The sequence below is a fragment of the Drosophila obscura genome, unplaced genomic scaffold (assembly GCF_018151105.1).
Source record: "Drosophila obscura isolate BZ-5 IFL unplaced genomic scaffold, ASM1815110v1 contig_188, whole genome shotgun sequence".
Taxonomy (NCBI): domain Eukaryota; kingdom Metazoa; phylum Arthropoda; class Insecta; order Diptera; family Drosophilidae; genus Drosophila; species Drosophila obscura.
In genome coordinates this window covers 404,520-428,729 of record NW_024542776.1, presented here as the reverse complement: position 1 = coordinate 428,729, position 24,210 = coordinate 404,520, and the positions used below count along the sequence as shown (strand labels likewise).

The window sequence follows — 24,210 nt, the reverse complement described above, 5'->3', positions numbered from 1 at the left end:
TATAAGACCAAAAATAGGAATGATTTTTTTCAAAAAGTTAAGTCCGAATGGTTCTCCATGGATCCATCCATTTGTGACGAACTGGTCGCAGATGGGTCGAAGTCACTAAAAATCACCGTGTCACTTCCAAATATATAAGCTTTAAATTAACCTACTAGCCTTTGAAGCTAAGAAACGGTTTTTCATAGCTTTAAGTCGGCCGTTCTATTATTTTTTCCAAGCCCTAAAAATGAAAAACTTTGTTTTTGCTACACTAACTTTTTTTAAAATTATTATTTTGTTATGTTTTGATACATAACTGTATAGGCTATCAATCAAAATTATTAAACTTGAAAAATAAAAATTTTGTACTGAAGAAAATTTTGAAAAATGCGAAATAAAATTGTCGTTTCTATTATTTTTTCCATCACTGTATATACTTTATGCGGTCGGAAACGTTTCCTTCTCTGCGTTGCACACATACATTTTTACCACAAATCTTATATACCCCTTAACTCTTTTTTGAGTACGGGTATAAATATATTCAAAGTAAAATTAAAAAAAAAAATGTGTCTTTTTAATTGTTATACTTGCTTTAAGAATTTATTTAAAAACATTCTTAGAAAAAAACTTTCAATAGAAGTATGTAACATTTTTACATTTAATAAGTTGGAAAATTAACTTTGAATACTTCATTTATTAGCACAAAAAATGTTATACAGATAGCCCATTCCAATTCGCATAGTTTTGACATTTTGTACCCCAGCCGCGAGAACCACTTCCGTTTTATGTCACGCACTTTTATGCTTGATTATTTCAATTTTTTTGGAATATAGGTCTAACCAATTCATATTCAACAAGGATAATCTTTTTCCAAGTTTCGGCTATTTGATTTTTTTTTCCAACACTTTGTCGTACGAATGTAACGTAACGCAAGATAGGAACTACTCATATGAGAAAACTAAAAGCGCAGTATCGTAAATAATGACTAGAACTACCAGATTGCCAAGACTGGCTCAGAGGTCATTATTATAACCCTATTGAAGAAATTTTCAGTTGCTAACCCACTTCATTCCAGCGATACTCATTCTATTTCTCACTCATACTCTGCCTGAGATAGAGAAAGAGAGATTTAGATGTGGATAACAGATGTAGAAAAAAAAAATGGAAACATATAAAATATTCTTACTGACTGGGTACCGGGTATAAAAGTTGTGGAGCGGCTTAAGTCAACGTTCCCCCTAGTTTTGTTTAAAAAACTGTACGAAGAAATTCATTAAAATCACGCTTATAAAAACTTGCCAATCTTATACAAAATTATTTAATCTATCGGATACAATTATTTGTCAATTAAAAATAGCCATGGGAAAGCTCTTAAAAACAAGATTCTTTCATATATGAAAGTATACTTATGGGGTCTGGCCATTACAAGCTGCTTCGCAATTTTAATATACCCCTCTTTACGGTCCATCATTTGTGCGGGTACTTACTGATACCACGTTGGATGAACTCCTCCTTTTTGGAGCATTCAAATGGATAAATCAGTTTGTTTGATTTGACTTGCTCGCTGAAAACAGAAAAGAAAAAAATTGTCTCTGAACTGCAAGCGAATACGGGCCAATGTGACTTACTAAGTTTTCTCGTTGAAGAAGGCAACAACTGCAAAGGGGGGCCGACTGGACTTGACGAATCGAATGTTCTGAGACAAGGTAACTTCGCCAGGCCACCAGATCTCTGTGTTGTGTATTTTCACCCATACCACATCGCTCTCGTTGTACTGCGGCTCGTTGGGCTCCTCGGTCCGAGAACGTGACATTTCTTGGATAATGACCGATTCTACGTTCTGTGAATACTTATAAAGTGTTTCTTGATTCTAGGAGAGGAGGGCGTCCGTCGCCCTTCTGCCTTTCTCTTCTGTACAGTCGACTATTGGAAGATCTATGTCCTCCTAGCACGGTTGAGCAACTCCTAAGATACTTCGTGGCACCTGAAATGTAAAACATCAACGAAATGAGCATGAGATTTACGGGTTTACTGCAGTTTAGCATGGTCACTTTGCATTTCAAGAAATAATGGAAAATTTGAATTCTTGTGCTGACTATGCACTATTTTTTGCATAAATCTTCTCCATAAATTTCAATGGTCAAAAATGGTTTACTCTTGTTTGTTGTGCCCGTACAAGCACTAACGATGCCGCACATCCTGGACGCCCAGTTATGGTCATAAGACCATGGCTAAGTGGCTTCAATTTTTAATGATCACTTGGGTATGAGAAAGCTTTCCGCAAGATGGCTGCCGCGCTTGCTCACAATCGACCACAATCACACTCGTGAGACAACTTCGAAGGAGAGTTTGGCGTTGTTTAACCACAATAAGGACGAGGACTCTACATGTGTACCCGTACTCAGTCAGTATATATGTATGAATGAACTTATGATTTATGTGGAACTTTTAAATATTTTATGTTTTGATTTTTTTTGCTATGTCTGTAAACTACATCTACATGTATGTTATACCTTTACTCCGCCTGAGGGCGCACACTGCACGAAGCAGAGTGTGTGAGGGAGAGAGAGTGAGAGGGATAATGAATAGCCATATAATTGGGTGGGTTAGAAATTAATTTAATTTAAAAATTAATTTCGGCAAACTTTTTAATATACACTTGTACACTTGGCACACTTGTACCAAAAAAAAAAAAAAATTACGTGGCTTCCTTAGCAAAATAGACGGAAGATTGCAATAGTGCACTTCAACATAATCAGTTGAGCAAGGATAAATAGGCGTTTTCTGCTGTTTCTTAAAAAAAATATAAATATCATATGGATTTCGTGGAAACAGCAAACTTTCTTTTTTCAACTGTGGTTTCTTCCTTTCGTAGGTCATGGTAGATTTAGCCAGAACGAAGAAATTCCTTTTCAGTTTCTTTCTTTCGCTCGCACACAGTCTGCACGGTGCAGAGTAATGCTTGTTTGCTTGACATGTAATTCCAATTTTTCTACATGTAAAATTCCAAAATGTCAAAATAAGCAGTGCTTGGTGAAATACCCTTTTTTACCATTTTTAGAGTCGTTTAATTGCTTTTCGCGACCCATTATACAAAAAAAAAAAACAATGTTAATTACTTCGACTGCAAAAAAGCTATTATAAAGTGTTTTACTAAGCGATGTAGACGGAAAACTGCAATATTGTACACCTATGTAGTTGAGCCAAAATAAAAACGGCTTTTCTGTAATGTTTCAGATAAAAAGATCTTAAAAATACGTTTCGTAAAGGCAGCAAACTTTCTTGTTGCATTAATAACACTACCCGAAACGATTTTTCCTCAAGGAACCAAAAAGACTTTTTCTGATAGATTTTGGGTTTAGAAATTGCTTGATGAGATTTTTTTGTCCTACAGCATGAACGTTGCCATTCTTAAAAGTTGATAAATGCAGCTATAAAGTGGACATGAACACTTTGTAGCTTCAGATTACCGTCTGGGAAATATTAAATTGCGTTTTGTTTGTCATTTTTGAAAATTTTATGAATAGTGAAATTTAAACGAAAACGATAACCCCTTTATTTAATACGCAAGTATTTGCAAATTTTTATGGCCGTTAGACAGCTCCTTAATAGTATAAAAAGAAACCATAAATAATGGTTTATTTACATATTCCATTTTGAACATGTATATTAGGCTGGGCCAAAATTTGACCAAATTTTTCAAGTGGACACCCCCCAATTCTGTTTTGTTATACCTGTACTCAAAAAAGAGTTAAGGGGTATATTAGATTTGTGGTAAAAGTGGATGTGTGTAACGCAGAAAGGGAAACGTTTCGATCTCATAAAGTATATATATTCTTGATCAGCATCAATAGCCGAGTCGATATAGCCATGTCCGTCTGTCCGTCCGTCCGTCCGTCCGTCCGTCCGTCTTGTTGAGCGCCTGGATCTCAGAGACTATAAGAGTTAGGGTAACCAAATTTGGTTTCCAGACTCATGTGATATCACACTGCTACAAGTCTATTTCAAAATTTCGCCCCGCCCCTTTCCACCCCCACAAAGGACGAAAATCTGTGGCAGGCACAATTTTAAAGATACGATAAAACTAAAAACGCAGTATCATAGAGATTTACCATATCTACCAGACTGCCGAATCTGAATAAGATCGGATCATAATTATAGCCAGAATGAAGAAATTCATTTTCAGTTGCTTCCCCTGCCTTCTCCTGCCAACGACAACGCAACACATTTTCCTTCTCGAACGCACACTCTGCCGCGTTCAGTGCGCGAGCAACCCCTAGCGGAGGAGATGTAGAATATAAATGGTACATGTATAATCTACATGTTAGATGTATAATATACATAATATATGTAGATGTAGATAACAGATGTAGCAAAAAAATGTAAAATGTGAAATTTTCTTTTTTTTATTCTAAAATTCTAAAAAATCATATGCTCAAAAATGAGTACGGGTATAAGTAGAGTCGCGTCTTTAGAAGCGACTCGCACGTTCCTTCTCGTTAGTTTTATCATGTCTTCAAAATTATGCCTGCCACAGATTTTCATCCTTTGTTTTGGTCAAAAGCGGGCGGGGCTAAATTTTGAAATACACTTGTATCAGTGTGATATCACTTTGTGTGAACTTTATGGATTAATAATATTGTTATTAGGTCATGAAGTAAATCGAATTTTTTATTTTATTTTATTTATTTTATTTGTATGCATTCAAAAAACTTTATTGTACACTTAACAAAACGAGAAGGAACGTGTGAGTCGCTTCTGGGGACGCGACTTATGTAGAATTTAAAAAAATATTTAATTTTTCACATTTTTTTTGCTACATCTGTTATCACATCTAACATGTTTATTCTACATCTGAAATGTAGATTATACATCTTCTCTGCGAAAGATCGCGCATTGCACAGAGCAGAGTGTGTGCGAGCGAGAAAGAGAATGATTAGCGTGGTCTCCTGCTGGGGGAGGTGGGGAAAATTAATTTCTTTATTCTGGCCATACCCATGATTCAATCTACTTCATATTCGGCAATCTGGTAGATACAGTCATTCTCTACGATACTGCGTTTCCAGACTTACGTGATATCACACTATTACAAGTGTATTTCAAAATTTCCCCCCGCCCGGTTCCGCCCCAAAAAGGACGAAAATCTTTGAGCTTGGGGGCCCCTACGTAGCTACGCCATTGGATCAAAGGTTTTCGATACCAGAAAAAGCTGTTGATGCGTTCTAAATGCATGTTTCAGAGATTTCTCATCTGAACTGGTAAAATGCTACGAAAATTGGTTCATTCGAATGCAAAAACGTATTAATCATCAAGGAGAATATTAAAAAAAACCATAAAAAAAATATTAAAAAAAACCATTTTCAGACGCCTTAGTTTTTTTTTTCATAGTTAGGCCAGAAACTTAAATAGCAGACTACGTACCAATAATGCCATTGATGACGTCATCCGTGTAATGTTATAGGAAGTAGTAGGTACTAGTAGGTACCCTTATTATTTTATATAAAAGAGAAATACTTTATGGGTTCGATAATGCTTCCTTCTGGCTAATAATCGTTTAGAACAAGGTAGGGAAACGGTAAGGAATAGACTTCAGATAACCGCATAGTAAATGAAAAAATGCAATTTTTTGTTGGCTGTTTGTTTAATAAATCGTTATTTATTTCTAAAATAAATGGATATATCATAGGTCAGGCTATACGGATTAATCGTTTTATTATTTCTGGATAAAACAAACCCATCAAATCAAGATGTGAAAAAATGCAAAATATATATTCAAATAGATATAGTGGTAGCACCTTTGTAGTAGCAGAGGACTCACTCATTTATGTGCACAGTAAATATACATATTTACATACATGTTCATGTTCATATTTAGATATTTAGTTACACGTACTTCAGATTAGTTCTTATGTATAATTCACAATCAACTTAGTAGCTAGATCGCTATACGGTTAGGTTTTGCATCATTATTTCATATCATAATTCAATATTTGAGAGAACAATCCTGTCTGTTGCTTTAAAAACATCAATAATGAGCTCAATGAATGTGTGCAGTCAAAAAATAAAAATAAAAAGAGAGCTCAATGCCTAAAATCTATTGACAATCTTTCAAAAATTGATTAAGTAAAAGAGAGCGATCCAACTAGAGACATGGATAGCATCACGGATAGTTAACGTAATAGCGACCTTAGGCACCGTGGGTACCGGGAGTGCGGACCGTGTTCATGTCTGTCGTGTGTTGTGCTTATGCGATGAAAAAGTAGCTCGTGCATTATTCCTGGGGTTGTTTGGGAAAAAGCGTGAAGCGACGAGTGACTGATCCTAAAGTGTCTTGGATTTTGAGGGACGCAACAAGTGCAGCCACCGTCGTCATTGGTGGGATTGGGCATCAACGCGTCCGCCATTACCATTTGTTGCCGTTGCCACATCATCGCCCACAATGAGCACCTTGCCAACGCCATCGGGCGCCACCAGCTCACCGCTCAGGCCATCGAGTCCGGGCTCACTCACGTCGCCGGGAATCTTGGGCTTGGGACGATGCGTGTCTACCGCGTCAATAGGTAACTTGATATGCTCCACCTTGCATCCGTAGGCCACAGGGGTGAGCTTAATGACGGTATGCAGGGGCACATATAGGTAGGGCAGCTCATCGGCGGACTTATCTAGAAAGTAAGCGAAGAGGCAGCGCAGAACTGCCTGGTGGGAAACCACCAAGACATTCCCCTGCCGCTCCAGTTCCATGATGACGGGCTCCAAGCGCGCCACTAGATCCTCGTAGCTCTCGCCGCGCGGATAGCGATAGGCGAACTTGTTGACATCGCGCGCCTTGAACTCCTCGGGGAAGCGCTCTTTGATCTGCTCGTAAGTCATCTCCTCACAGTGGCCTGCATCGATCTCGTTAAGCGCTTTCCAGCGCTCTTGCGGAGCCTTCACATCGGCCACCGTTTGGATGGCTCGCTTCATCCACGAGGTCCACACACGCAGCCCATCGATGTGCTGCTGCGATATGAAAGAGGACAGGGCCCGGCCGTATTGATGACCCCGTGCGCTCAGATTCGAATCGCCGCCAATGAGCCCGCTGAGGTTGTGCTCGCTCTCCCCATGGCGCGTCAGATAAATGGTTCGCGGCGTTATGTGTATGTTCATCAGATAGTAGACGATGCGCGACTCCACGTGACCCTCGTTATTGTAGACTACCACCTTTTTCCCAGCGTTGTAGACCTTCATGAAGCTGAGATGTGACTCGGTGACCTCGTCGATTGGCTGGTAGCGCTCCTCGTAGTGCTCGATGCGTTGCAGGAAGTCCCGCACCACCAGCTCGGTGTTCATGTTAAGGTAGTCTGGTGAACTCACCTTCACCTCCAAAATGTTCTGTTCGATGATCTGCGGATCATCACAGATCGACTCCACAAAGAAAAGACGGAATCCGTGCTGCTTAACCACAATATCGTAGATAAGCTGTCGCCGGTCTCGGGTCGAATTGGTAGCATCAAACACAGCAATGCTACCCTGGCCGCTCAGCAGCCACTCGCATGAGTCGTGCAGCGCATGGTTGGCACACCGATTTCTGATGGCCATTGCCTCCTCGTTGTCGGCACGGAAAAACTCATGCGACTTGTATGCTGTGGTAGCATGGCGACGGTACTCGCCCAGGTTGAACACGCGCGTCGCAATCCCAATCCAGTTGAGGTAGCGCGCCAGCTTCTTTGAGATAAAGGTCTTGCCCCTGGCAGGCAGGCCCACCATCGCTATAACATGGGGGGTAGTACAGTCAGCGATTGTCCGCTCCCCACGGATGGGGAAGGGTTTCGTCATCACCGTCTCCGAGGTGGGTGGAAGGAGCTTGCGCAGCTCCTCCGACATCACTGACGGGCACACATGAAGCTCATTCTCTATCGCCAGGTCGGCGGTCTTTTTCAGTTGATTCAGTGAGGTGGTGCGCACGCGTAGCGAGGGCGATGTGTTGTAGGGCATGTCCATGATGCTGGTAGCGGTCACTGAGCGTACAAGCTGCTTGGTAACAGCGGATCGTGTGATACCTTCCGCTGAGCCTGGGTCCTGAGACGAGGATGATGACGAGGAAGTGGACGAGGCTGATGATGACGAGGCGCTCGATGCACAATTGCAGCAGCTGCACAGATCCGAGTATGAAGAGGAGCGAGGTGGGAGAAAAGTACGGGGGAGGAGGGTATTTTTCTTCTTAATGGGAAGCAATGGCAATGTTCCTACTACGTCCTCGTCGTCGACCACGTCTCCGTGCCCGATGACGTCTTTCTTATCGTTTTTCTGTTTACTTTCAAAACCTATATGGCCCTTGCTGTTGCTTCCGTTGCTGATGTTCGTCTGGCTGGCTGAAAGTATTTGGTTAGAAATTGTTTCTGTCAAGTGTAGTTTCTGTTGTTGTTGAAGATACGCAGGTGCTCCTGATGCTGATTCGGATGCTGATGTGGTTCCTGCTGCTGTTCGTTGGCGTGGCGAAACATGAAATAAGTCGAGGATTTTTACATAAATGTTCAGTTGGATTTTCTGATGTTGTTGGTAAAAGCTTTCTTCAATGGGTCGTGCGAATGGAATGGGAGTAAAGAAGAGTGGGAAGATGATCACAACAGAATTACTCATAAATGTGTGAGCATATGTACATATGTAAGTATGCATATGAATGTAAGTAAATTCACCGACTATCATGAGTGTAGGAGCAGGGAAGGATGGGGCCAGCGGAATGGAAGTAAAAGTCGAAAGTAGCTGCAAATTATCTAGGCACACGAACTAGAAATGTGTTCAAATTAACATGCGCACACATGAGCTTGTGTATATAAATACATACATATGTGTGAATGTGTGTATGTATGGATGATATTTGACTTGTTTGAACTTGGAAACCAGAACGAGCATACCAACGCACGAACGAAAGAGTGAATGAGCACAAGAAAATGAAGCTACACTCTCTTCAAAGAGAGAGCAAACCACACAAATAAACGAAACACAGCAAGCAAGCAGCTGAGCTGGCGAACTATTGCCGCTATCAATATTTTCGGTGGCACGGTGATGGACAATCGAGTATCCGATAGCTGGTCTTCTCGGTGAAGGTGGCCATATACAGGCAAACATTCTCGACGGAATAACCAGCAAAAACAAATTACGAACTAGCCCCTTCACAGTCGAACATTCATCGAGCACAATTTCTGCGAGCATGTGCGCCTGTGGATGGCCACCTTGAACAGATGACCTCACTACCCAAAGCAAGCAAAGAGAGCTGCCACATAGTGGCCTGATCAGGTAAGGTATTAAAGTTACCAGCCAGTGTCTGGCGCTAGGGATTGTGCTGCTGTTACCGATGTTTTCACATGTGGTCTTATAAACTTTTTATACTTTGAGCGTTTCCTATTGATATCAGACGCAATGACGCAGAATACGCGTTTTCACTGGCAGACGAAGATTATTAGGTCACGAGAATTTTATACCAAAACAAATAATTTTACTTTTACGGATTATTTTTTGTGACTAATGCATTAATTTATTAAAATATTTCTTGTCGCACTAGGAAATAAGTAATTAAATACAAAAAAAAAATATTATAGAATGGTGTGCATGATGAAATCAACAGAATTATGCAAGACGTTAGGAAAATAAACGAAATCTCTTTCATTCATATTTATTTATTTTTTCAGTCATTTCCTTTTAGAGTTTGTTGGAGTTTTTCTTTACACCAATGGGCCGCTATACATAAGTTCCGAAACATGCAGTTCCGAAAAAAAGCATGCTATCAAAATCAGGATTCATATTCGTATGAATCCGATTAGATATTTTTTGAGCTTTCTACGGTCTGTACGGAAGGTAGTACTCAGTTCAAACAAATAAAATGCCGATAGATACTAGAAAAGCATCCGATGGTATTTGCTGATATTCGTTGAAATGTGCGCGAAAAATATATAAATTTTCTATTTTCCGCCAGGTACCCTAACAAACAAACGTAAGCATTGCAAAATGAAGAGCAAAAAACCAAATGAATTAATTAAATGAAGATGACAAATAGAATTTTATTAAGGCAATTAAAATTGGAAATTATAATTTATTAATTGTATTGTATTATAAAACAAAATATATGGGACATTTTGATAGCAAAATTTGTGTGGAACTGAGTACTACGCTTTAACCTATTTAAGACGATAAAACCCAAAGACGCAGCCACAGCACAAGTGTAAACAGCCTATTACTCCAACGTGCCAATGGTCCAGAAGTCGATTTTTCTTTGGCATAAAGTCGAAATTTTTTGCTTTTAAGTTTTTAAAGTAAATTCATCATACATATTGAAAATTAAAAAAAAAACTTTCAAAGCTTCACTGACGATTTTTGATAGCTTTTAAACGTTTTTTTTAGAGCTTTTTTTCAGAGGTAGCGCAACTCTTTTTTTCACGTAACTCTAGTATCTTACGTCTGGTTGTAAAAAACGATTATAGCTATACACAAAAAAAATAGAAAACACGGGATATAATTTTTTTCGACTTTTCCTAAGTTTTTAAAATCAAAATTTCGTAAAAAAAACCGCACAAAAATCATCGTTTTTGAATTTCAATGCTTTATATTTCCCAGACGGTAAGCTGAAATCAAAAAGTGTTTGGACTTAACTTCTAGCTGTTTTACATATCTTTTCAAAGTAGCAAAGTTCTTTAAAACCAGACGTAAGATACTAGAGTTATGTGAAAAAGAACGCTATCTCTGAAAAAAGCTTAAAAAAAATACCTGACATAAAAATTCTTCAAAAAAAGGTTCTGCAATATAAAAATAATCATAATTCTTAAAACAAAAAAAAATGTTAAGTCTCATATCTATCAGAAAAAGTCCGTTTGGGTCTTTGAGGAAAAAAAAAAGTTTGATTTTGTCAAGTTATGTTATGAGAAAGAAATTGCCGCCCAATTACTTGCTTACATTTTTTTGTGACACTCGAGTAAATTTGTCCAAATAAATTTCACTAATTAATGGAAATTGAAGATCAGGGTATATAGAATATAATATACATATTTATTTATATTTAGTTCTACGATTTAAGTGTTGTGTAATGTCCAGTTTAGGTGTAGTTTTGATTGCGTCCTCTGTGTTTCGTGGAATATAACTAACGTTCTGACACTGGCTAACACAAAATCGCAAAGTAATGACTTTGGCCAGTTTTTGCGCGATTTGAAAAAAAATTGGCTTTCAGTCACATATACACCTGTGTTCAATGAAATAGTAGTGCCGCACCTCACTACTTTCAAAGCTCTTTTTGAGATATTTCTAGTCCTTCAAATTAAACAAGTGATACCTTTACGGAAAGCCTGGAATGTAAGCATTCGAAACTTGAAGAAACCCCGTTACATTTGCATTCCATCTTCTTGTTTTTCATGACTTTAGACAACTACCCATGATATCTGCTGTTCAATGAAATAGTAGTGTTTTTTTAGAATATTGAAAAAAAATAACGAAACTCAAATAAAAACATATATTTCATGTTCTTCATGTTTCTTGAGCTTTAATATTTAGTTTTTTATCAATTTGGTTTTCATTGCGAACTTGCATCGGCCGGATATGGGTCATTAATCTCTTGCCAACGCTTCAATAGGATTTGAGCCAATATTCCATGAACCACTTGCTAAAACTTGGCTCTGGTTCACGGATTTGCAGTTGCAACAATGTATTTGGTATTCCAGCATAAGATTCCGATGAGATTTATATCCAGTTGGACAGTTGGCCATGGCAAAACGTCGATCTTTTCCGATAAAAATCAATTCCTAGCGAGCTTTTCTGGGTATTTTAAGTCTTTATCCTGTTAAAAGATCCTTTTAACATAAATTTTTCAACTGTAATATGGTTTCGCTCAAAACCATACTATACTCGAACGCCAGGCTAGAAAGTACTAGCTTATATGAGCTGGGCCCCATAAGGCTCAGCCTAGCATGCCCAATGCTATTTTTTTCATGATTTTAGGTGGTAGTCAGATTTCTGTGAATGCCAAACACAATCTTTTGAGTTTATATAACCATATAATACAACTTTACTATCATCAGTCAACAGCATTTTTGTCACTGTGAACACAGGCCAGACCACATGCGATCTTCCAAACTGAAGTCGTCCACCCATGTACTCTCAGACCCAAACGCGGAGCTTTCTGGGACTTCTTGCATTCAAATAATGTGTAATCAACCGTCTAAGAACCGTCACATCACTGACAGAGCGATTAAAAATTCTTTTCATAATTTTTGAGGATTTTGAAGGCCTGGTCTTGCCTTCGACCATCGCAGACCATCCTCTAAAAAATATGTTTTTCGAATACAAAATCAATTTTCAGTCTATTTCTTATAGTTAATTAATTAAACACAATAGTAAGAGTGCATACAACTAAGTTTTCAATCCCATTATACCTCCTGCCTTCAGTTTTTAGTCTAAATCTTAGGTCTCCTCTTCTGGACCGAGCAATGATTTCTTTAACGCTTCAAAATCAAAAGTACCGCTATTTACAAACCTTTCTTTCATCAAATTATTTGATAACCAAATTGAGCTTACGGGTTGTGACTTATTTAAACTAATTTGCTTTTTTTCATTTTTAAAAATAAATTTATCCCAGCACTACTATTTCATTGAACAGCAGATATCATGGGTAGTTGTCTAAAGTCATGAAAAACAAGAAGATGGAATGCAAATGTAACGGGGTTTCTTCAAGTTTCGAATGCTTACATTCCAGGCTTTCCGTAAAGGTATCACTTGTTCAATTTGAGGGACTAGAAATATCTCAAAAACAGTTTTGAAAGTACTGAGGTGCGGCACTACTATTTCATTGAACACAACTGTATGTTTCGTCGATCGCTGTGCCGATTCAGTAATTTATTTTATATTGGGAAAAATTAACAAAAGCAGAGTAAAAAATATTCCAATTATTTGATCTGAAAAGCTATGAATTTTGAAAAACGAAAGTCCTTGTTTGAAGCACTGCTTTTTGCGTAAATAATTTTGTGTTCACAATATATCGTTGTTACTAAGCAGATAATTCAATTATTTTTAAGAAAACAAAATTTTTGTGTATTTTCATACACTCTCAATGTCGAATGTCGAATATCAGGCAACGACGGGAAACTTATACTGGGTAATATATGGGCGAGAGAGGTGGCGTGGTCGGATTCCTACGAACCTTTTTCCTTGGTTGTTTATGTATTTGATCTTTATTTCAATACTACCCAGATTTTAGCTTGCATATTTATACTCTTTATTGACCCATAACACTACTCGACTACTAGCCGAGTCGATATTAAGTTTTCAGTAACTAAATTTTGTATCCATACTTCTCTGATATCACACTGTTGTTATAAGTGTAGGGGAGGGGTCCCTGTTGTGGACACCCTGTTTTTTTAATTTAATTGCGTGTATTTGGTTAAGAAACTGCCTTGTTTATGGTAATGTAATGGTAGTTCATCAACCCTGTTTTAGCTATGTTCCACGCCCTCACGAAATAACAAGCAAATTCATGGCAGGAATTTTCCGTGGTGCTGGAGACAGGCCTTAAACGAATATTTCCTGCCACAGTTTCTTTTGTATGGAGTTTGACAGTAATTTTTTGATTCCGCGGTGCTGGAACTATGCTTCAAGAGGATATGAGAAGACAAAATATTTGCGAATACAAGATCACCTCTAAACGAAAAGTAAACGTTTAGTTTGAAAACGTAAGACGCAAAAGTAAGTGAAATCCGGGGGCTTCCTGATTATATAGCTTACATAAGTCATAAGTTCACATATGTATGTACTGACTGATTACGAGTTGTAAAAGTAAGAACGCGGCATTTGCCGGTACTCAATGGGGACCAAGATATATTCAATTTGTTTAGATGTACATACATACGTAATTAACAGCCAGAAGAAATCATCACCGATACAATCAAATACAGATATACATATGTTCAAGATCAGCATCAATAGCAGAGTCGATAGAGCCATGTAAATATAGGCTGTCTGTCCGTCCGAAGTAACAAAACAATAGGAACCGCACTTTACGTTTCGCTCTTTCAACCATTGACTTTCAAAGACTATCAATGAAAGGACAATGAGCCTTTGAGTGTGGATGCCATTCAGTTTTGTCAGTCAGTTTTGAAGCCTTCCGGTTAAAAACTTGTATGGAACATTCTTTATCATAAGTTATGATTCATAACGTAGCTAACATAGGGGCTCGGATTATCGGTTCGAAACCAAGTATTTTTTTGAGCTAGAAGGCCTCTGAGTCTCTCTGCCCTCCCTCTGCTTTTGAATGGGCTCAGAGTGACTTGCTAAGATGCGACCCTAAAAAACACAAGGGAATCGCGTAACACGAACTCGGTAGCTGTCAGATGTAAGAACCAACCAATAATAAAACATTTTTTGCCTACATTTTTTCAATTCTAGGAACGTAACCCTTTCTGTTGTACAGAATACATATATCCGCTTAACACGAGGTTTTCCAGGAACGTAACTGCCGTGTTAAGCGGTGGACGGGTGAACTGGGACCGTTTATCATTTATTGAAATCCAAGTGAATCCCCACAAGTACATGTGTGTGTACTAGAGCAATGCATGAGCAGGCAACTTAATCGATCCGGTGGGATTCAGTTTTTGCTATTTCGGTCACTTAGAGTATTGACATTTCTCTGACGAGGTCCACAGAGACCAAAAAATTCAATGTCTTTAAAAACACATCTCTATATAATTCTGTTGCGATATTATAGTCTTAATTTAATGAAAGACAACTAATCTACGTAATTTACATATATTTTTTCTTTAATTTTTAAGTGAAAACATATAAAAGCAAAAGTTCACTTTTTCGGTATTTTTTTATATATATTTTTTCATAGCCATGTTATCTATGACTAATATCTCTTATAAAAAAGATGATTATTGAGAAAAGTTATTCTACAACATTTTTCTAATACATTCATCCCGGCTAACGTTACATTTTTAACTGTTATCAACCTCGGCATTTTTAATGGTTTTAATTAAATTAAAAAAAAAAACTACGAATCATATTTTAATAAAATCCTGAAAATGAATAGTTTCCCAAACTTAACACCAGTTATAGGGTTTGTCAAGAGGTGTGTCATAAAGGTAAAACAATTTTGAAAATCCGTCTTATTTTGACCTTTCGATTACTTGCAAGCGTACAACTGTCCCGTGCGCCTTCAGAGAAATGCCCATATGGGCAGTTCCAATCTGGCGTTACGTTACATTAGTACGGCAAAATGTTGAAAAAAAAAAGAATGAAAAAGCTAAAATTTGGAAAAAAGATTATCCTTTTTATACACGTACTCAAAAAAGAGTTAAGGGGTATATTAGATTTGTGGTAAAAGTGGATGTGTGTAACGCAGAGAAGGAAACGTTTCCGACCCCATAAAGTATATATATTCTTGATCAGCATCAATAGCCGAGTCGATATAGCCATGTCTGTCCGTCCGTCCGTCCGTCTGTCCGTCTTCATGAGCGCCTAGATCTCAGAGACTATAAGAGCTAGAGCAACCAAATTTTGTTTCCAGACTCATGTGATATCACACTGCTACAAGTGTATTTCGAAAATCTGTGAAAGGCACAATTTTAAAGATACGATAATACGCAGTATCGTAGAGAATTACCATATCTACCAGATTTCCAAATCTGAATCAGATCGGATCATAGTGATAGCCAGAATGAAGAAATTCATTTTCAGTTGTTTCCCCCACCTCCTTCAGCAAGAGAACAGCTACTCATTCTCTTTCTCGCTCGCACACTCTGCCACGTTCTGTGCGCGAGCGCCCCTAGCGGAGGAGATGTATAATCTACATATTAGGTGTAGAATATACATTGTAGATGTAGATTTAGTTGACAGATGTACCAAAAAAAAAAAAAAGCAAAATGTAAAATTTTGTAAAATTCTTCATAAATCATAAGCTCAAAAATGTATATACTGACTGAGTACGGGTATAAGTAGAGTCGCGTCCCCAGAACCGATTCGCACGTTCCTTCTAGTTTTTTTTCTTCGATAAATGTTCAGGTCAAAATATGGCCTAAAATTGCGTTACATAAAACAGAAGTGGTTTTCGAGGTTGGGGTACAAAATGGCAAAACTCTGCGAATTGGGTAGGGTTATCTGTATACAAATTTGTTGTGCATGTATATGAAATATGATGCGGTTATTTTCAAAGTTTTTAATGTAAAAATATGCTCTGTTTTTTTTGCTATAAGTGCGCGGAGGCATCTGACGAACGTTACTGGCGTGACGTTACCAAATAAAAGCCGAGGTTGGACAAAAGCTCTGATAATTTTTTTGGGTAGTTCAATATGTCAGAAACACTTTAAAGAGAAACTTTTATAAAGAATCATCTTTTTCCTAAGAGATAATAGTGAAAGAAAACATGTCTACAAAAATATCAATAAATGCCAAACTCGTGAAATTTTACTTATTTGAATAGGTTTTCGCATCAAAGATAAGGAAATTATGAGTTACCTTTTCATAAATTTAGAAAATAGTATCCCGAAAAAATTATATGGAAATCGGTTTTTATTGACTTTTCATGATTTTTGGCCTGGTGGATCTTTTGGCGGAACTGCCCATATGCGTATATGCTTTCACATGCTTTTTCACTTACTTTCCATTTGATTTTCTGGTAGAGACCGACCTTTCAGTAAAATAATTTGCTTTGCCTTCAGCCTGAAAATATTTAATTCTGTGTGCGCGTAGACAACAGGCCCAAGGCCACACGAAGATGAAATTGTTGTCTTGCTTTCTCACTGAAACAAATGAATTTCGGAAAGTATAGCCGAAGCCGAAGCGTAATTCAGTCATTTAAGAGACTTGCAAACGAAATGATATGATTACTCGGTACTCGCTCTCGGCTTTTAGTGACTTTAGGTAACGGTGACCTCAATCAGATTCGGGACTGAAGTAAGTGATCGAAGCATTAAAGAAGCATGAGTATTGATGTGATTTAATTAATACTGTGATTTTATGAATGCTATGATTTTCTGAATACTGTGGATTCATGCAAGGCTCTAGTATGTATTGGCAGTTACCTGAGCCAAGAAGGGAGAGAATGGGAGCCGCCGTGAAAAAATAAATCAAAGCGGAATAAATGATAGTGAAGCTGACACAACGTAGAACGCGGAAACACTAAACAAATGTAATGCTAAATCGAACTCTGAAGTCTAGAGAACGACTGCGGCGGCAACGACTGCGACAATGCCGATGACGACGATGACAAACAAAAGCGATGCCGATGTTGACTGCATGTCATGTAATGTAATTCTATCCCAATTCAAGCGATCAAGAATAGCATAGTTTATATCCGACTATGAGATGCCCTTGCGATACCTTTTTCACACGGTATTCAGGCGTACGTTCATTCACAGATTCAGCCGTTAATCTGCAAAAGCACAGCATACCCTTCCTTGTTCTCTAGGAGGATTGGGTGGAAAAAAAAATTATTTTTTTTAATTGTACACCAAGCCGAGGTCGTTTGATGCTGCAATCACTTTCATTTAAAAATTAATCTTCACTTGTTTTTCCACGACAGTCGACTTGCGCACAACATGCTAAGTATGTAAATTGAGGGCAACAAATAAGGGGGGATCGCCTCGAGTCCCCTAACCGAGTCGAAGTGCAATCAAACGCTGTCGGGAATCGAGATCGGGAATGGTAATACAAATATAATAGAATTGCACTTCTATAAGAGATTAGTAGCGGGTCCAGCAAACGCTTGCGTCATCTGTCATCTCTATCTGACACTACGAGATACGAAATGTATTTGTATTTCTGTAAATATGTAGATGGAACGATACGGAAGCTTTTGGAGCAACTCTGAACTGGTCCAGATACCCCATCCAAAGTCAAACACGTAGAAGGCTGCCGTCACGCTTTTTGAGCGTGCTATAAAAGCAAGAGAGTAGAGCAGAGCAGAGCACCAGGCAAGGCCTTCCTGCAATTGAACATATTCTCGTTCTTATTAAAAATTCAAAACTATCGAAACTTTCTAGAGTCTAAATTTAAGTTAGCGAATTAAACTTCTTCGGTAACTATTTGTGCCTTTAATTTGTAGAAATGGTTTGTTATTTCTGTTTTGACATTTTGAAGCGATGCCACCTGGTAGAACTACAAATGACTACAAATGTTCTCAATTTGCACAAAAAGTATGCACACGTTCGACGTAAATGAAGTTTTACTGCAATGAGCTATTTTTTGTAATGCTTAATTAAAGAAAAACAGAATGCTTTCAATATAATTAATATTAAATATCTTGCTCCGAATTCGGCTTTAAAAATGTGGCATTACTGCATTAACTTCGAAAGTCCGTATCGCCCTAGGTGGCCACCTCGCACTGCAGCGGATTGAGCGCGGAATCGTTAAGTGAAAATTCAGTCAGCGGTTTGGATAGTGATTTGCTAAAACGTCTATTTTATTAACTTAACATATACATATAATGTTAAATTATTTGGATGAGGGTTAATCACCAATTGAACAACCTTTATGGGAAAGTAAGATTCGAATCGTTTTAGGTGTGTTTTATGGGTGTATTTAATCAAATCGCTGGATAAATTGTGAGCGATTTTGATTCCGCTAAAAAATCTGTGTGTGACTCGGCGGAATGGAATTGAGGTGTTTTTCCAGCGGAAGTGATTTCTGTGGCAACCCTGATATTCTACGTACATTTTTATATAACGAAGGCCGACGATCTACTGGAAAGTAGGTCGGAACTAGCTCCTGAGCAACTAGCTACTGGTAAACGAAGAGTAATCGATCGGGAACCAGGGGTGTTTACGCTCTAGGACATGCATGTGTTAAATTCTCCGCTGAAATACATTTTTGGGAAAACGAAGCCGAACTAGGGACGAGAGAATAGTAGCTAGTTCGGCACCGGTGCCGAACTAGTTGCCTGGTACATACATGTACATCATATGTGTCTCTTTCACAATCCTTTCCCTACAATACCAGAAGTGAGCGATGACAAATGTCAACTACGCGTCATTTAGGCGTTAAGACGTCCAAACCGAACACTTTTTTTCTTTCTGGTGTTATGGCTTTTGCTAACTTTGCTGCAAAGAGAGAGATAGCATGTGAGACAAAATGTCAAATTTGTTTTGAAAAGTACAACCAATCGAAAAATTCTGCCGCAGCACTGCTCCCAGCTCAACTGGAAAGCCAGCTGGAGCTGGAATATACTTCCCTCGCTCTGACTGCAGGCATTTTCCATAAGGCTATCTCAATTTTTGCAGCTAGTCAATTAGCAAAGTCTAATGTCATACAACCATTACAAGCATGAAAACATCAACAACACTAAATCAGGTTCTGTAGCGAAAAAACATGTGTAAATCTACAATATAAACAAACAATAAATAAATAATAATACATATACATTAAATATTTTTAAAAGCGATTTACCCATGTCTTTTTCTACAAAAAAGTTCGGCTATTCATGAAATACATCACTTATAAATCGATAAGTGCTCGATGACAATGTCATCGCCTATGCTCCTAGGACATCTCCATGTTAACATAATCAGTTCATCGTATGGCTTATGTCATTGAGATGCATGCTACTGGCATCTTTGTGTCGCTGTTGACACATCGATGAAACGTAGTACTTTGTTCACTTCAGTGAGTGAACAAAAATGAGTTATTCACTCCAGTGAGTGAACTGAACATGTTCACTTACTCACTTGCTCACTCAGTTTTTCCCTTTTCAATGCTATATTTTTCACTCATTTGTTTACTTTTCCAGTTTATTTTTGTGGTATGTACATCTGTAGAGTTATATTCAGAAAAACCACCATGTTCGAATATCGGAAAATAGTACATACATGCAAAAACATAATCAGGCAGGTTACGGTTTTCACTTTCGCAAAAAATTTCCGATTTACATTTGCATTCGCAAAATTTGTCTGTTTTCAAATCGGCAACATATTCCTCGCCGAAAAAAACGCTATTTTATGCAACAAAACGAATCCTAATTGCAAAAGGAAAAAATAGATGACTTATTGATGCCATGACATGATATTGACACCATAACCAGTGCGATTGAAAATGTGCCCTTTTTAGAAATAATTCTTTTAAAACCTACCTCAAAATTGGATCTGAAAAAATGTGTCTGTGCAACAACAAATAGTGAATTCGTCCGAACAGCTGTTGCAGCTCGATTTTGTTGTCGATAAATCTCCGTTTAATATAACAGAGGCCTTTTTATCATATAATGGCACGCGTGGATATAACTGCAGTACATTTTGCGCTTAACAGTACAGGAGAAAATAAATCAAAATTTTGCGAATGTCGGAGCGTAAAACGCAAAAGTAAGTGAAGGCCGGAATAATAAAATTTGTATACTTTTATGTATTATTATCCGATAGACGAAAATGATGGTATTGCTAATGGTGTTATCACAGTAAACTTTTCCAACTGACTAGCTGGAAAAATAGAGATATCCTTATGGGAAATTCCTGCAATCAGGGCGAGAGAAGTATATGCGTCAAGCAGGGCTGCGGCAGAATTGATCGATTGTTTTACTTTGCGGATAAAATTTTTCTGGCTTGGTGTTATGCTGAAAAACATCATTTTGTCTCAAGTAGTGCTGTAATGTGCTGTAATTCTGTAATGTCTAGAGACGTCTACAAACACTTATTTGGCATCTAATGCTATCCCTCTGTACGCAGAAAAATTGGCCAAAACTAATGTCATAACACCATAAATATACTTATACATACATAAATATGTACACATGCACGTATTTTGAATGTAACACAAAAATAAACTGGGAAAGTAAATAAATGAGTAAAAATATATAAAAACGAGAAGGAACGTGCGAGTCGCTTCTGGGGACGCGACTCTACTTATACCCGTACTCAGTAAGTATATATATTTTTCATTTTGATTTAATTTTTTTGAATTTTTGAATTTAAAAAAAAGTTTACATTTTACATTTTTTTGCTACATCTACAATGTATATTATACATATAACAAGTAGATTATAGATGTACCATTTATATTGTAATCTCCTCCGCTAGGGGTTGCTCGCGCACTGAACGCTGCAGAGTGTGCGAGCGAGAAAGAGAATGAGTAGCGTATCTCTGGCTGGGGAGGCGGGCGAACCAACAGAAAATTAATTTCTTCTTTCTGGCTATAATTGTGATCCGATCTGATTCTGATCTGAGATTCGGCAATCTGGTAGATATGGTAATTTTCTACGATACTGCGTTTTTAGTTTTAGCGTATCTTTAAAATTGTGGCTGCCACAGATTTTTGTCCTTTGTGGGGGCGGAAGGGGCGGGGCGAAATTTTGAAATGCACTTGTAGCAGTTTGATATCACATGAGTCTGGAAACAAATTTTGGTTCCTCTAGCTTTTATAGTCTCTGAGATCCAGGCGTCAAACAAGACGGACGGACGGACGGACAGACGGACAGACAGACATGGCTCTATCGACTTGGCTATTGATGCTGATCAAGAATATATATATACTTTATGGGGTCGGAAACGTTTCCTTCTCTGCGTTATACACATCCACTTTTACCACAAATCTAATATACCCCTTAACTCTTTTTGAGTACGGGCACAACTGAGTAAACAAGTGAACAAATGAAAAAGTAACAGTACAACTGAGCACGTGAACAAGTGAACAAATGAGCACAGTGAGTGAGTTTTTTCACTTACTTAAAATTGAGCACCAAAGTCTTCACTAAAGTGAACCGTACTGCAGGGATCCTAGTCCCTGTCTCGGCCTCTTCCCCTTCCACTGACCGCTTGTGACCCGCAGTTGAGGACTGGGTCACCCAGTGGGCCAAAACTTCGTAAACGATATCGCAAACGTGAGTTACGCGAAACTCAAAAGGGTAAAACTATCCGATTTACATTTGCATTCGCAAAATTTGTCTGTTTTCAAATCGGCAACATATTCCTCGCCGAAAAAAACGCTATTTTATGCAACAAAACGAATCCTAATTGCAAAAGGAAAAAATAGATGACTTATTGATGCCATGACATGATATTGACACCATAACCAGTGCGATTGAAAATGTGCCCTTTTTAGAAATAATTCTTTTAAAACCTACCTCAAAATTGGATCTGAAAAAATGTGTCTGTGCAACAACAAATAGTGAATTCGTCCGAACAGCTGTTGCAGCTCGATTTTGTTGTCGATAAATCTCCGTTTAATATAACAGAGGCCTTTTTATCATATAATGGCACGCGTGGATATAACTGCAGTACATTTTGCGCTTAACAGTACAGGAGAAAATAAATCAAAATTTTGCGAATGTCGGAGCGTAAAACGCAAAAGTAAGTGAAGGCCGGAATAATAAAATTTGTATACTTTTATGTATTATTATCCGATAGACGAAAATGATGGTATTGCTAATGGTGTTATCACAGTAAACTTTTCCAACTGACTAGCTGGAAAAATAGAGATATCCTTATGGGAAATTCCTGCAATCAGGGCGAGAGAAGTATATGCGTCAAGCAGGGCTGCGGCAGAATTGATCGATTGTTTTACTTTGCGGATAAAATTTTTCTGGCTTGGTGTTATGCTGAAAAACATCATTTTGTCTCAAGTAGTGCTGTAATGTGCTGTAATTCTGTAATGTCTAGAGACGTCTACAAACACTTATTTGGCATCTAATGCTATCCCTCTGTACGCAGAAAAATTGGCCAAAACTAATGTCATAACACCATAAATATACTTATACATACATAAATATGTACACATGCACGTATTTTGAATGTAACACAAAAATAAACTGGGAAAGTAAATAAATGAGTAAAAATATATAAAAACGAGAAGGAACGTGCGAGTCGCTTCTGGGGACGCGACTCTACTTATACCCGTACTCAGTAAGTATATATATTTTTCATTTTGATTTAATTTTTTTGAATTTTTGAATTTAAAAAAAAGTTTACATTTTACATTTTTTTGCTACATCTACAATGTATATTATACATATAACAAGTAGATTATAGATGTACCATTTATATTGTAATCTCCTCCGCTAGGGGTTGCTCGCGCACTGAACGCTGCAGAGTGTGCGAGCGAGAAAGAGAATGAGTAGCGTATCTCTGGCTGGGGAGGCGGGCGAACCAACAGAAAATTAATTTCTTCTTTCTGGCTATAATTGTGATCCGATCTGATTCTGATCTGAGATTCGGCAATCTGGTAGATATGGTAATTTTCTACGATACTGCGTTTTTAGTTTTAGCGTATCTTTAAAATTGTGGCTGCCACAGATTTTTGTCCTTTGTGGGGGCGGAAGGGGCGGGGCGAAATTTTGAAATGCACTTGTAGCAGTTTGATATCACATGAGTCTGGAAACAAATTTTGGTTCCTCTAGCTTTTATAGTCTCTGAGATCCAGGCGTCAAACAAGACGGACGGACGGACGGACAGACGGACAGACAGACATGGCTCTATCGACTTGGCTATTGATGCTGATCAAGAATATATATATACTTTATGGGGTCGGAAACGTTTCCTTCTCTGCGTTATACACATCCACTTTTACCACAAATCTAATATACCCCTTAACTCTTTTTGAGTACGGGCACAACTGAGTAAACAAGTGAACAAATGAAAAAGTAACAGTACAACTGAGCACGTGAACAAGTGAACAAATGAGCACAGTGAGTGAGTTTTTTCACTTACTTAAAATTGAGCACCAAAGTCTTCACTAAAGTGAACCGTACTGCAGGGATCCTAGTCCCTGTCTCGGCCTCTTCCCCTTCCACTGACCGCTTGTGACCCGCAGTTGAGGACTGGGTCACCCAGTGGGCCAAAACTTCGTAAACGATATCGCAAACGTGAGTTACGCGAAACTCAAAAGGGTAAAACTATCGAATTCTGATCCAAAAACGATAAGAAAATTAATCACTAGTCGCTCAGTTTGTGGCACTGAAAGTTTCGTTTTCGGAAGCTCGCAGAAGGTATCGTTTGCGGACCTTTTATAATATCTTTTGCGAGCCTTTTATGCCATCTTTTACGATACGATTTTAATATCATTAACGAGCCGAAAGTAATATTAAAAGTAAATTAAAAATAATATTTTTTGGCTCGTATTTTATTTTGTTCGCATATGGGCATATCCGCCGAATGGTCAACCAGGACCGAAAAATAAAATGTTCATAATCATCGTATTTTTTTGTGTATTCTTATAAAGAAATGTCCAAATTTTCATAATGCCATGGTTTTATGGCATATCTCAGTGGTTTTCATGAGAAAATTTGCCTGAAAACTTGAA

The 24,210-nt window shown here is 38.0% G+C and overlaps 2 protein-coding genes and 1 long non-coding RNA gene across 7 annotated transcripts in view; 1 reads left to right on the top strand and 2 right to left on the bottom strand.

Annotated features, from left to right (window-relative positions):
- Window positions 1-24,210, bottom strand: part of LOC111072158 — a 71,962-nt gene that overhangs the window by 25,078 nt on the left and 22,674 nt on the right. The window contains exons 3-4 of the mRNA XM_022363837.2: window positions 1,611-1,966; window positions 1,470-1,546 (exon numbers count right to left, since the gene is read on the bottom strand). Coding sequence (XP_022219529.2) covers window positions 1,470-1,546; window positions 1,611-1,795 — 262 coding nt within the window. The 5' untranslated portion in view covers window positions 1,796-1,966. The remainder of the gene's footprint in view (window positions 1-1,469; window positions 1,547-1,610; window positions 1,967-24,210) is intronic.
- The window catches only part of LOC111072159 (6-phosphofructo-2-kinase/fructose-2,6-bisphosphatase 1), a 39,823-nt gene continuing 21,337 nt past the window's right edge, over window positions 5,725-24,210 (bottom strand). For 2 of the 5 annotated variants that reach the window (XM_022363840.2, XM_022363838.2), the window contains exon 2: window positions 5,725-8,441. In XM_022363840.2, coding sequence (XP_022219532.1) covers window positions 6,352-7,962 — 1,611 coding nt within the window. In that variant the 5' untranslated portion in view covers window positions 7,963-8,441 and the 3' untranslated portion in view covers window positions 5,725-6,351. Of the gene's footprint in view, window positions 8,442-17,015; window positions 17,109-24,210 lie in introns of those variants that run through there. The other 3 variants (XM_022363841.2, XM_022363842.2, XM_022363839.2) reach the window with 3 other exon arrangements.
- LOC121404205 lies at window positions 16,682-18,226 on the top strand. Its single transcript, XR_005967803.1, has 3 exons — window positions 16,682-16,887; window positions 16,992-18,010; window positions 18,073-18,226. It is a non-coding gene; the product is annotated as an uncharacterized LOC121404205 (long non-coding RNA).